Source organism: Anthonomus grandis, chromosome 2 (assembly GCF_022605725.1).
Source record: "Anthonomus grandis grandis chromosome 2, icAntGran1.3, whole genome shotgun sequence".
NCBI classification, from domain to species: domain Eukaryota; kingdom Metazoa; phylum Arthropoda; class Insecta; order Coleoptera; family Curculionidae; genus Anthonomus; species Anthonomus grandis.
In genome coordinates this window covers 671,501-683,730 of record NC_065547.1, presented here as the reverse complement: position 1 = coordinate 683,730, position 12,230 = coordinate 671,501, and the positions used below count along the sequence as shown (strand labels likewise).

At 32.8% G+C, this 12,230-nt stretch overlaps 1 protein-coding gene across 2 annotated transcripts; it reads right to left on the bottom strand.

Moving 5' to 3' along the window:
• Positions 1–311: 311 nt before the first annotated feature.
• Positions 312–11,965, bottom strand: LOC126749376 (TBC1 domain family member whacked). Of its 2 annotated transcripts, XM_050459048.1 has the most exons (6): positions 11,567–11,963; positions 11,238–11,384; positions 5,221–5,413; positions 4,940–5,154; positions 4,178–4,414; positions 312–1,064 (listed from the first exon to the last, which is right to left on the bottom strand). In XM_050459048.1, the coding sequence occupies exons 1-6, from the start codon at positions 11,670–11,672 to the stop codon at positions 877–879; spliced, it is 1,086 nt and encodes a 361-aa protein (XP_050315005.1). In that variant the 5' UTR covers positions 11,673–11,963; the 3' UTR covers positions 312–876. The 2 variants fall into 2 exon arrangements, with proteins under 2 accessions (XP_050315005.1, XP_050315014.1); XM_050459057.1 differs by lacking the exon at positions 11,238–11,384 and having other exon boundaries at positions 11,567–11,965.
• Between the last annotated feature and the right edge of the window lie 265 nt (positions 11,966–12,230).

Below are 12,230 nucleotides of genomic sequence, written 5' to 3'. Positions count from 1 at the left end.
ATGGTAGTTTTAATTTGGAGAGAAAAACAAAGAGATATTATAAAAATAAAAAATTTAAACTATTTGGACGTTCACAAACTAAATGTGGAGGGACCACGAGTTCTATGTCGATGAGAAATATTTAATTAAAAACAAATTTTGATTCTGGGAGCACCGTTGATGGTACCAAGAATTTAATTTCACCATAGATTTACTTAAACAAAAGTAGTTAAAAATGAGTACCATGCCGCTATGACAATTTTTACTTTTAAAAAAATCGGTGGTGAAAACATCTTGCCTCATTTGGGGAAATAAAAAAAAACTCCTGTGTCTCTCGTTTATAATTTATTTAAGTTTCAACAAACAATATATATAAATATGTCTAATATGTGCCTTAATATATATTTATACTATAAGAAACGTAACGTAATATTCGCTTAAAACAATCCCCCCGCTCCCATTAGGGTAGAAAAATAGTATAATACATAGCGAGGGGGCGAAAGAAGGTATTTTCTGACGAGTTCGTACTCGGTCATAACACACTGATCAAAAATTCGATCTTCGGGGCCGGAAAAATCACTTTTCGACCCTCGATAATTTTCGTCAGTTGCATTACGAAAACCCACATAAAAATTGCACCTTAAAGACTAGAATTGTGCTTCTAACCACTAAATAATGTTAAATTCTTATATAAAACAGATAATATTTATAAATGCACGTTACCCTTATACCATTTAATAAAATACAATTTTCTTGGCGATTGTGATCACTTTTCCTTGAGACATTTTCTTCTTTTGTACAGAAACCTAATACTGTTCTAATTATTGAAATAAAACAAAATAAAAAAAAAATACACTACATCCTGTGATGTATCTGAAATGCAAAACTCTAACCTCACTACCTCCCTTGCTGCTCCTCCTTCACCTTCTCCAACTTCTGCATCTTGAACCTCTTCGCCTGCTTCTGATGCTCCATCTGGAAATCTCTCTCGGTGATGTCCAGCCTGTTGATGTTATAAATCAGATTCTCCTCCTGCAGGATTTCCTCGGGCGGGTTACGGAGTCTGTCCAAGGTTTCACATAAACCTAAAATTTAGTGCAAAGTTCGATTGTTACGTTGTTAATAAGTGTTTAAAACTATTAGCGAAAAACTCCTATTTAAGCCGTAATCATTACTTTAGGGTATGTGTAGTAGTGTTTCAGGCATGTTATTAATTAGTTAACAAGCAAAAACGAACTGTGAGTGAATTGAGGTTAGGTGCCAAAGTTTCTATTGGAATTTCCCTAAAATTTTCAAGTGCTTAATTTTCACAAATTAATTATTTTACTTTAGAGCAAAAAATATTAATTACTTATAAAGTGGCAAGAGCAATAATTAGGAACTGACTTAATATAATAAGAATATAGAAATGAAAATACTTAATAAAACTAAATAAAAAATAAAATAATGTAACATAGAAAATATAAATTTCTCACAGACACCTCATGCCTATAAGTGATATGGCTCAATCCTCAATGCAACACTTCAACTCTTTCTGTTTTGAAACAAGTTAATCTTCTGTACCCTAAAGTTGATGAAATTAATCAATTAATTAATTATTTCTATAGTCGGAGTTATTAATTATTATATGTTAAATGTACAGGATGGCCATTTTATTAGAGTCCTATACCTTGTCTTAGACTCTACAGGGTCTGCAAAAAATTTTTCTTACAGAAGTGTTTTCGTTTTAAGCGAATTTTTAAATTATTTGAGTTTCATTAATACCAGGATGTTCAAAAAGTGCTGCACCAACTTTAACACCAGAATTTTAAATGGGACACCCCGTATATTTTTAGGTTCTTTAGGAGAAATAAAGGTAACTTTCATAAGAACTACCTATCAGAATTTTGTGTAGTTTAGACAGAAATTAAGGTTTTTAGCAAATTTATGTCGTTGGCATACAGTGTTTTGTCATGCTGGTAATTAAGATTTTTTATTAAAATTCCTACCACGACTTAAGAATTGATCGACGAGGACAGGGTATTTTTAAATTTACATTTACCTGATTTTTTTTTTACTATTTCAGGCAATTGATTGTATTTAATTCTCTAAGAGAAATAGAGAGAGAGAAATACCAACTTATCTGCCTAGAAGAATTTTTAATTTCAATTTTTTTGGTTCTAAAACGTTCATTGCTTCGGCAAAATCAGTTCAAATTTACTCAAAATTTCACCAAACCGTTAAGAAAACTACTGATCATAAAAAAATATATTTTAAGTTGATGGTAATAATTTGTCAGTTTTTTTGGACCTTCAGCAAAAGAACGTTCATAAATTCGTCAAAAATTGTTAAAATTTAGGCAAAGTTTCACTAAACCGTTAATAAAACTTCACTTTTCATTAAAAAATATATTTCCAGTTGATGGTACAACTGGAGAACTTTTTACAACCGGTCAAAGATGATGGAAAAAATTTTTCAGTTTTTTTTGGACCTTAAGTACAAGAACCTTCATAACTTCGTCAAAAATTGTTAAAATTTAGGAAAATTTTCACCAAACCGTTAAGAAAGCTTCACTTTTCATTAAAAAATATATTTCAAGTTGATGGTACAACTGGAGAACTTTTAACAACCGGTCAAAGATGATGGTAGTAATTTTTCAGTTTTTTTGGACCTTCAGTACAAGAACGTTTATAAATTCGTCAAAAATTGTTTAAATTTAGGCAAAGTTTTACTAAACAGTTTAGAAAACTTCACTTTTCATTAAAAAATATATTTTAACTTAATGGTACAACTGGAGAACTTTTTACAACCGGTCAAAGATGATGGTAATAATTTTTCAGTTTTTTTGCACCTTTAGTACAAGAACGTTTATAAATTCGTCAAAAATTGTTAAAATTTAGGCAAAGTTTTACTAAACCGTTAAGAAAATTTCACTTTTCATTTAAAAATATATTTTAACTTAATGGTACAACTGGAGAACTTTTTACAAGCCTTCAAAGATGATGGTGATAATTTTTCAATTTTTTTGGACCTTCAGTACAAGAACGTTCATAAATTCGTCAAAAATTGTTAAAATTTAGGCAAAGTGTCCCAAAATTCGAAGAAAACTTCATTTTTCATTAAAAAATATATTTCAAGCTGATTGTTTAATTGAAAGCATTTAATTCTCTAAGAAAAAGAAAGAGAGAGCGTAAGAAATTCCAACTCAACTGCCTGGAAGAAATTTTAATTTTTTCAGGGACTTAAGTGCATTTAATCATCTCATAGAGAGAAAGAGAGTTCAGCTTAATTCATTTGCCTGGAACAATCGTTTTGTTTACTCCAGGCAGTTGAGTGTATTTAATCATCTGAGAAAGAGATAAACAAAGAATAAGAGAGTACAACTTAATTGCCTGGAAGAATCTATTATTTAATTCCAGGCACTTGAGTGCATTAGATTACTGTATCTCGGCTTACTATAGCTATCACACAGAAGAGTATAAAATTAAAATACAATAATTAAGTTAAAATGTGTGTAATGTCCTATAACAAAGTCTAATAGCTTAGAAAATATTTAGAATTTTCCGACTGACTATACATTTTTATAAAACAACCGAATCCGTAGCGTCGGCATACCAGGAAATCGTAGATAAGAATCGTGTTGTGCTAACATATATATAGAAAAATTGTCATAAATGTGCCCAACTGCTAAAAAAAGAGACTTAGAATTGTAGCATAATTAAAGTGCTTGAAATTTTTACCATAAAAAAAAACTCTTAAGTATTCTTGAGTAATGTTCCAATATCTGGAACCCAACCGTAGTTGTTTAACTCATATTGACGCAATAGAACGCTATGTTACGAACGTTTATTACTGTGGTTACTATTATAGATGAATATTGTTACGGTGAATTAAGATCATTAACAAACCCTTTGGAAAAGTGAAGAGTAAATTTATGAGTTAATTTATGTTCCTCATCCTTCCAAAAATTACATTTTATTAAAAATACTCCTATTTCAAGAATGTCAAGAAATGCAAAAACTGTGCAACATATTGTCGATTTTTTTAAAACTTCAGAGACTAGGGTTAAATGGTAAGTAAAGCAGGTGGTATGATTAAATACATTTAAATACTCTACATAATTTAAACATTAATAGTGATTTTTACGTATAATTATATTATAGTTATTCTATTTATTACTAAAAATGGGCTAAATAAATAAATAAATAAGGGTACTAACCTGGACAACTTCTTCTGCTCTTAGCCGACCCAAGGCACCCAATTAATATGACCAGAGCCGTTTTAAATAGTACTTTAACCCCTTCGCATAGAAACACATCCCAGACCCTTAAGAGGGTGTCCCAAGGGAGGGTTCGCGTGAACGCGCACAAGAACCACTCGGTACAATAGAACATTGGTTCCGCGTTCACTTTCTTTAGGTGTCTGTAGACTTGCGGGCAAAGTTTCTTCAGGAGACCTTGAATTAAAGTTGACCCAGTTTAATAATACTTTAAATAATAGTTTATTAACCGTAATAAAATACAGCCATTTCATAATAAATTAATTTAATAATTACATTAAATTAAATTAATTTATTAAATACATTTAATAATAAAAGTTATTAAATTCGGTATTCGGGCATAATTTTGCATTCTAAATAACTTTTTCTTATAAACTTTTTTTATATCTTGCTCAGAAATACTAAGAAAACATTACCTACTCATAAAATTTTAAAAATGCTCGTATCAAGGCATGCTTGATTTAAAAAAAATAAAACTATGCTAAATTTTATTTTTTAACCAAGCAGGGCTGGATGCCAAACGGTCAAATTTCAACTACGAAATTTCTTGTCATTTTTACGTATAAATTCAATCATCCTGAGACACACTGTATATTGTGACACTGTTTGATTTTAGAAAATGTACAGGCACCAAGATTATGTTTGGATCCAGACATTCCTTTAATTTTGCAAGAACCCTGAAACAAATGTTGCATACCATACCTTGTAATATAAATCCGTCTCTCTGCACCACTTCCATATTAGGAGAATAGTAATCCTGCAAATACTTATCAGAAATTGAGACTAAACACCAGAAAGCCTGTTCGGCGGGCATGTGCATAAGGAGAAAAGCGGCCACCGGAGCTTGCGCTTGACAATATCCGATGTCCGGATTGCGAATCGTATACGCCTTTAGGACGTTGAATAACTCTTGCTGCCTTGAAACCGATAAAAGAGGAAATTATTTTAAATATTCGTTCGAGGCATGCCCACTCGGGACTTACCCGGGTTTGTCTTCGGAATTGAACATCTCGTGTGTGGGAAATTGCCTGTGAATGTCCTTCTTAATGTCCTCCAGGCATTTTGGTTCTCCCGGTACCCCGAGACACTCCTGGTACTCGTTCGGGTACTTTTTTAGGAAAATGTGACCGCCGCAAAGGTAGAGCCAGGCGCGGGGGCGGATTGACATCGGGATACCTGGAAGATAGAGAGGAAATTTCGTTTTTTTTTTTCCATTTTGGGGAAAAATCTTGACACACGTATGTAATTGAATTATACAGTAATGATTTTTCGAAAAGCCATTTGAATTAGTTTTTGGATTAAAACCTTCTAAAAATCAAAAGATTACTGATTCTGCAGCAAATGTCAGAAGAATAAAAGTGCACACCAAATGATGACTAAATTAAATGAGATGGATAAAAAATACAATATTCGGATTCAAAAATACAGGGACGAAGCAAAATTAAAAAATTATTTAAAACAAGAAGGTAAGTAATTAAAATGTCAACAATGTAGAAAAACTAAGAAAGGTGCTTCAAGTAAACCTAAAAGGTCAATATATTGCATCTATAAGACTTGGAAAAAATGAGATGGGTCAAGTACAGTAAAAGTCGACTTTCATAAAAGCAAAGTTAAAGGCTCCAAATCAATATGGAACTATTGAAAAAAAACAGTAATATTTTTCACGTCATAAGTATGACGTTATTCTACTAAAAAAATCCTCATCATTAGAGAAAGAAGCTTCTGCATTGAAAGTGAATGGGTATATAATTAAATATATGCATATATCTCAATATAAAAGAGGAGGTGGAGTAGTGGCACATATAAAAAATGGTACTGACTTTAAGTTACTTTTAAAATCATTAACCTAATAAGCTGGATAAGTTTTCTACTTCAATAATAAATCATGTCATAACCGATCAAACTTTTAAAGATTGGGGGGGGGGGGGGGGCAATTATTGGCTTTCCTGTACATTTTACAGAAAAAATGTAAGATAACTTTTTGAAGAGACCAATCTGGCAAACCCTTGTGCAAAATTTCAAAAAATTTTAGTACGCGATTCTTGAATTATTCAATTAAATGTAATTGCAAAATTAGCAAATTTTCGGTTCAGGTAAAACCAAATGGGCACCAGTAAAATGAATATTGTCACTGATGTGTGAGGAAAAGAGTCAATAAATCAGTGACAGTCGATATTTGAAAACAAGTATGAATTATTTAACAAAAGAAAAAATAGATATAAATATTTAATATAACTTCATCGTTATATTAAATATAGGGTTATCCATTTTATGCTTGGGAAAGTAAAATTAAATAAAACACACAAGATATTCAGATGGAGACGAAATCTTTATTTTGTTTTAAAGATTGAATCAATCCATTATATGTAAAACACAATATCATTTAAATGTCCACCGCGGGACCTCTGACGAACTTCAATCCTTTTAAGAAAATTTTCAATCACTTTTCGGCACATTTCAGGTGATATCTCGGCTAGAACTTCACGAATGTTGGCTTTAAGTTGTTGAAGAGTTTGAGGGTTATTGGCGTAGACACGATCATTCGCATAACCCCACAAAAAAAAATCCAAAGGTGTGAGATCACAGGATCTTCGGGGCCAATAGAAATCACCTAATCTTGAAATTAAACGTCCTGGAAACTTCTCTTGCAAAAGAGCTCGGTTGGCCTGTGTTGTGTGACTTGTGGCTCCGTCCTGTTGGAACCGCATGTCTTCCAGATCTTCTTCTTCGATTTCTCTCCAAAAATAATTGGTCAACATGCTTCCATACCGCTCAGAGTTTACTGTTAAGGCTCTCCCACGATTGTTTTCAAAAATATATGGATATCGAATTTCTTTATTTTTGATTCAATTTTAACTGCTGTAGTCCAGTAGCATATGATTTTATTGAAATTGTTAACAGTATAGCAGCCGTAAAAGGATTTTAGCAACCACTCTATAATTGAAGGACATACAATTTATTGTTCTTCTGAATGCAAACATCGGTAAATCACATGCAAACATCGGTTGGGAGTTGATGAATGATTAATTATTGAGAACCAATCAGGGTTTAAAAAATAAACTTAGTTCCTAGAAGAGGCAGTTTTAAAGTGATTTGCAGAAGAAAAATACCATGATTAAAGATCTAAAAGATGAAATAGAGAAGTTGCAAGAAGACTTAAAGGCAGTTAAGAATTGTGCACGTAAACAGCGTAGGTACACAATAGCAAGCAGAAATTGAGTTGTTAAATCTAGAGATAAATAAACTCAAGAAACGACAGGATGAACTTGAAAATTATTTAGCTGGAGGTGATGGGTGTGATCCTATTCTATCAAAGGTTCCATTGAAGAACGAAAGAAAAATAAGATATCTGTGCTCTAATAATAATGATAACAATACAGTTATTGGTACAAGAAATTAAAAAGATTATTTTTTGACAGATGACTATAGCAGAAATTTGTACAACTATTTATACTCATTTTTTAAAGAGCTTTCCATTCAAGTAAGATGTAAACCTTACACTTAATGTAACTAGGTAAGAAAGAAAGAAAGAAAATGTGCTATATTACGTAAGAATAATCTTGTGTACAAGCATCCTACAAGCTAAAAAAACAAAACAAAAATACAATTTCAAAAATTGACAAAACAGTGAACAAAATTAAACACAAGAAGACAAAACTTTTAGAACATACTTGAATTAAAGATAACTAAATAAAACAATCAATTACTAAATAAAGGTAAACTTGTTGACAAAACTAGAGAAAAAAAACTTTCCAACATGTCCAAGGTTAAAACCTATCATTAAAAAAGTCATCCAGGTTATAATATGCCTTAGCCAATAAAAGCGTCTTTAATTCTCTTTTAAATTTCTTAACATCCGATATATGTCTAACACATAGAGGAACATGATTGTAAATTTTTTTACTTATGTAAATTAATGAGTTTTTGGTAAGGGAAGACGTAGGAATAGGTAGAGGAACATTATTTACACGACGAGTCAAATGGCCAGTGTCAAAGGGTAGTTTGGGAATTTTGTGAATAAGAGCAGCTGTTTCTAAGATAAAGAGTGAAAAAGTACACTGAACGTGCAACCACCCCTCCCAGCTCTTGTTTTGCCATTCTTACTGCAAAACATCCAGAAGATAATTTCCCAGCTAAATGTAAAATATGATCTTCAAACCGAAGGCGACCATCAATGGTAATTCCTAGGAACTTGCAGCACTCTTTATTCTGCAAGAGGAAATTTTCGTCAAACATCAGACCCTAAACATCGCACTTAAACCCCATAATAGACGTCTTTCTTACATTAAACACGAGCCTGTTGGAATCACACCACCCTGATAAAATCTGAAGGTCTTCAAGGATACAAGTCTTAATATAATCTGAATTTTTATGGCTCCATAGTATGGTGGTATCATCAGCAAACTGAACCACCTTGCCCTGCAGTTTCAATGAACTCATCCACATACAGTAAAAATAACAGTGGTCCCAACACTGAACCCTGGGGAACGCCGCATTTTAGGGATCTAGAAGCAGACAAACGCCCAGACACTGTAACCTTCTGAGTACGATTTGATAGATAGGACTCAAGCCATCGCAACGCTACGCCCCTAAAACCATATTTATCGAGCTTAGATAACAGTAATCCATGATCCACACAGTCAAATGCTTTGGATAGATTACAAAACACTGCCGCCGATGACTCTCCAGAATTCAAGGACACATAAACGCTCTCCAAAAAGCTAAAAACAGCATCATGAGTCCCTTTACCGGCTTGAAATCCAAACTGATTTGCAGACAAAATGCCATTATGATGTAAGAAGGACAAAATTCTGCTTGAAAAAATAAAGTAAGTGGGTCAGAAGCCGTTTCAAGTGCATTCCAATTTACCGAAGCTGTAGCAGCAGAAAAAGCATTGCAATTTCTCCTGCTGAAAATTCTTCCCATATAATGAGATAAAGGTAATACAGTATTATATGGCATTTTAGCAAGAATAGCTTCATGGTCGGAAATACCAGATGGGAGTACTGTGCATAAAACGTCATCAAAAATTGTACAAATAATTTTGCGTGGAAAATAATCGAACATCCTTGACTCACTCAGTGTACAAAAAAATCTTTTGCACGTCATTTAATCTGTCATTTTTTGTGCCGAAAAAAGACCAGTGTTCCTCTTGTAATAAATTTTCAGAGGCCAAAAAGACAACAACACTTATTGATCAACTTGAGTCTGATTACAATAAATATATTGTTCGAACAAATGAAGCTAATTTAACTAAAGAACAAGACAAGGTGCTGTCAAATGAAGATGCTACATTCGACTTACAGAGTGTTCTTCAAATACCGTCGGGTGAAGAATCGCTGTTATACTACTCAAGGAAACTCTGTATCTACAACTTGTGTATTTACGAATCCAGACTACCTAATGAGACGTACTGCATTGTCTGGTCTGAAGTAAATGGAAAGAGAGGAAATAATGAATGCCCTGATGCAGTGGATTTTAAAACTTCCTGAGAATATTAAAGAAATCTCATTATTTTCGGATACGTGCGGAGGCCAAAATAGGAATCAGCACATCTCTGCGTTACTACTCTTCCTTACACAGACCACACACATAGATGCCATTGAACAAAAATTTTTGGAGTCCGGACACTCTTTTGTGGAAGTGGACAGTATGCATAGTGCGATCGAAAGGGAAAAGAGGCATGTTAGTGTGAATTCTGTATTGGACTGGATGAACATAATGCAAAAGGCCAGATCGAATAGGAATAGAGAAACAGCCAATCCCTATCATGTAAGTCAATTAAAATTTTCTGATATTCTTGACCTCAAAGACCTTATAGTAAGCGCATGATTAAAAATCGCCTTAAAGATGATGATGGCAACATAGTCAAATGGCTTCAAATCAAATGTGTATGCTATGAAAAGCAAAGCCCAGGGATAATAAAGTTTCGTTATAGCCATAATGCATCCTACTACAGTACTTTAAATGTTTTTAAGTGAGGTCGTCAAAATAAAATTGCAGATATTAAAAAAGCTTATAAAGAAATTCTTCCCAGTAGTGTTCCTAAAAAGCAAGATCTATTAAAACTGTGTCAGAAAAATATTATACCAGAAGAACTTCACCCATAGTATCAGTCACTACCAACTGCCACCAACGTAAAAGACCACACTGTGGAACCTGAGCAAAATGAGGATGAAAGTGAAGAAGAAGGTTAGAAGTAGGGAAAAGTGGCTAAATTGTCGACTAAACCTCAATAAGCCTGATTTACAATTAGGCATTACACTTGCATTGATTGCATGTGATTTTCATTTATTTATGTGATTTTGTACCTTTTTTACTGACTTGTAACTGGTCCAATAGTAATTACTGGTTCACTTTAGTTTTTTTATTGCTAAAAGTCACTAATTGGGTTTTTCTTTGGTTTTTATTATACTTTCTGGAAAAAAAGTAGCATTTTGAGAGTTAAATTCGAATGTACATTTAAATAGGAAAACGTTGAAACACAGATTGCCGTAAAATAAATTAAGACTGATTTAATAAATAGGAATAAAACTTTAAATTGATTTATCTTAAAACTTAATAAATGTGTGTTAGTGACTTTTCGCAGGGATATGACGATATTGTACCTTATAAAGAACTAATTTCCAAAAAACATAATAAATACACTAATTTCTACAGTTCTGTAAAAATTTTTGAAAAAACCCTGCAACAACATCCAATATAGTTCTTTAAAATAACCATTTTCATTGCTAACTATTATTTCTTCATTGGACCCCAAAGAATGTTGTGTAACTTGCCGTGACTGCTATTTATAACAGAATAAATTAGAAGGTTACACAAGAAACCAGATAGTAACGATACCAGTAACACTATTGTAATTTTGTTTAATTATTTATTTAATGGCTTATTAGCGGCTCTTTCTGCTTATCAGGGATTTGTAATATTCTATTTATTTTTAGCAATTTGTAACAAAAAAAAAATCTTGAATTAAGTTTATGATAAAATTGCACAATAGTACCTTTGCGACATCTTTCTTTGATTTTCCTATAGTTTCTCTCCATATAAAAATTCCATGTGCCCAACATTTTAAGCCATTTTCTCTCTCGCCTTAAAACAGTTTCCGGAGGGGGTCCCTGTCTGGGTTCCAATGAATATTGAGCTCCACCTTAGAAAAGAAATCTGTTTCTGTTTTCAAGGAAATAATGAATATAACCAAGACAAATTCTTGTTTTTCAAACAAGATTATATACTATAAGTATTAATATCATTCCTTCATAAAATATCCATGCCAAAACCTTGAGTTGACATCAGATATGACTCTCAATTCTAAATAAATAAGATACTCACCGAGGAATCCATGTCTATCGGGGACAGTGGATATGACAGACCCATCAACCAAGGTACTTGCCTCAGAGCACACAGATAATGTGTCCCCATTAACAGAACGTGCCATATTTTCGTGTTTACAAGAGTCTTTTATGCAGGAGGTGCGCCCATTAATAATCCTTGTTTACATTTTATTGTTGTTTACCCCCTGTCCTGCCAGGCGCCATAATCTCTTGCTCAATCCGAATTCCTATAAGAAGATTTTTGGGGCAGATCCAGTTTTCGAGGGCGATTTTAACGAAAGGCTATTATTTTCTTTGCAGGGGACGTGTTTGCGCTATTAATTGCCTAATTAATTTATTTTTGACGACCATTTAAATTGTGGTATGAAGACGTATTGAATGATTACTCAGGTGCCGTGTTGCCATGTCGTCCCCAGAAAAACAAATATCTTAATTAATAGATTTTCATGATTTTAGCGGCAAAATTACGAGAAAAACTTTATTAAATTCAAATAATTAATGAATAATTTAAGAAGTTTACATGGATATTTTGCACACTATACTAATAATTAATTAAAGATTATGCTTATGACAATCAAAAAAGTCTGGTGAGCGAGGAAATCTGTGCCGATGCGGCAACTTCAAAAACATTACTGTCAAAGTGACATTTGTGACAACTGACG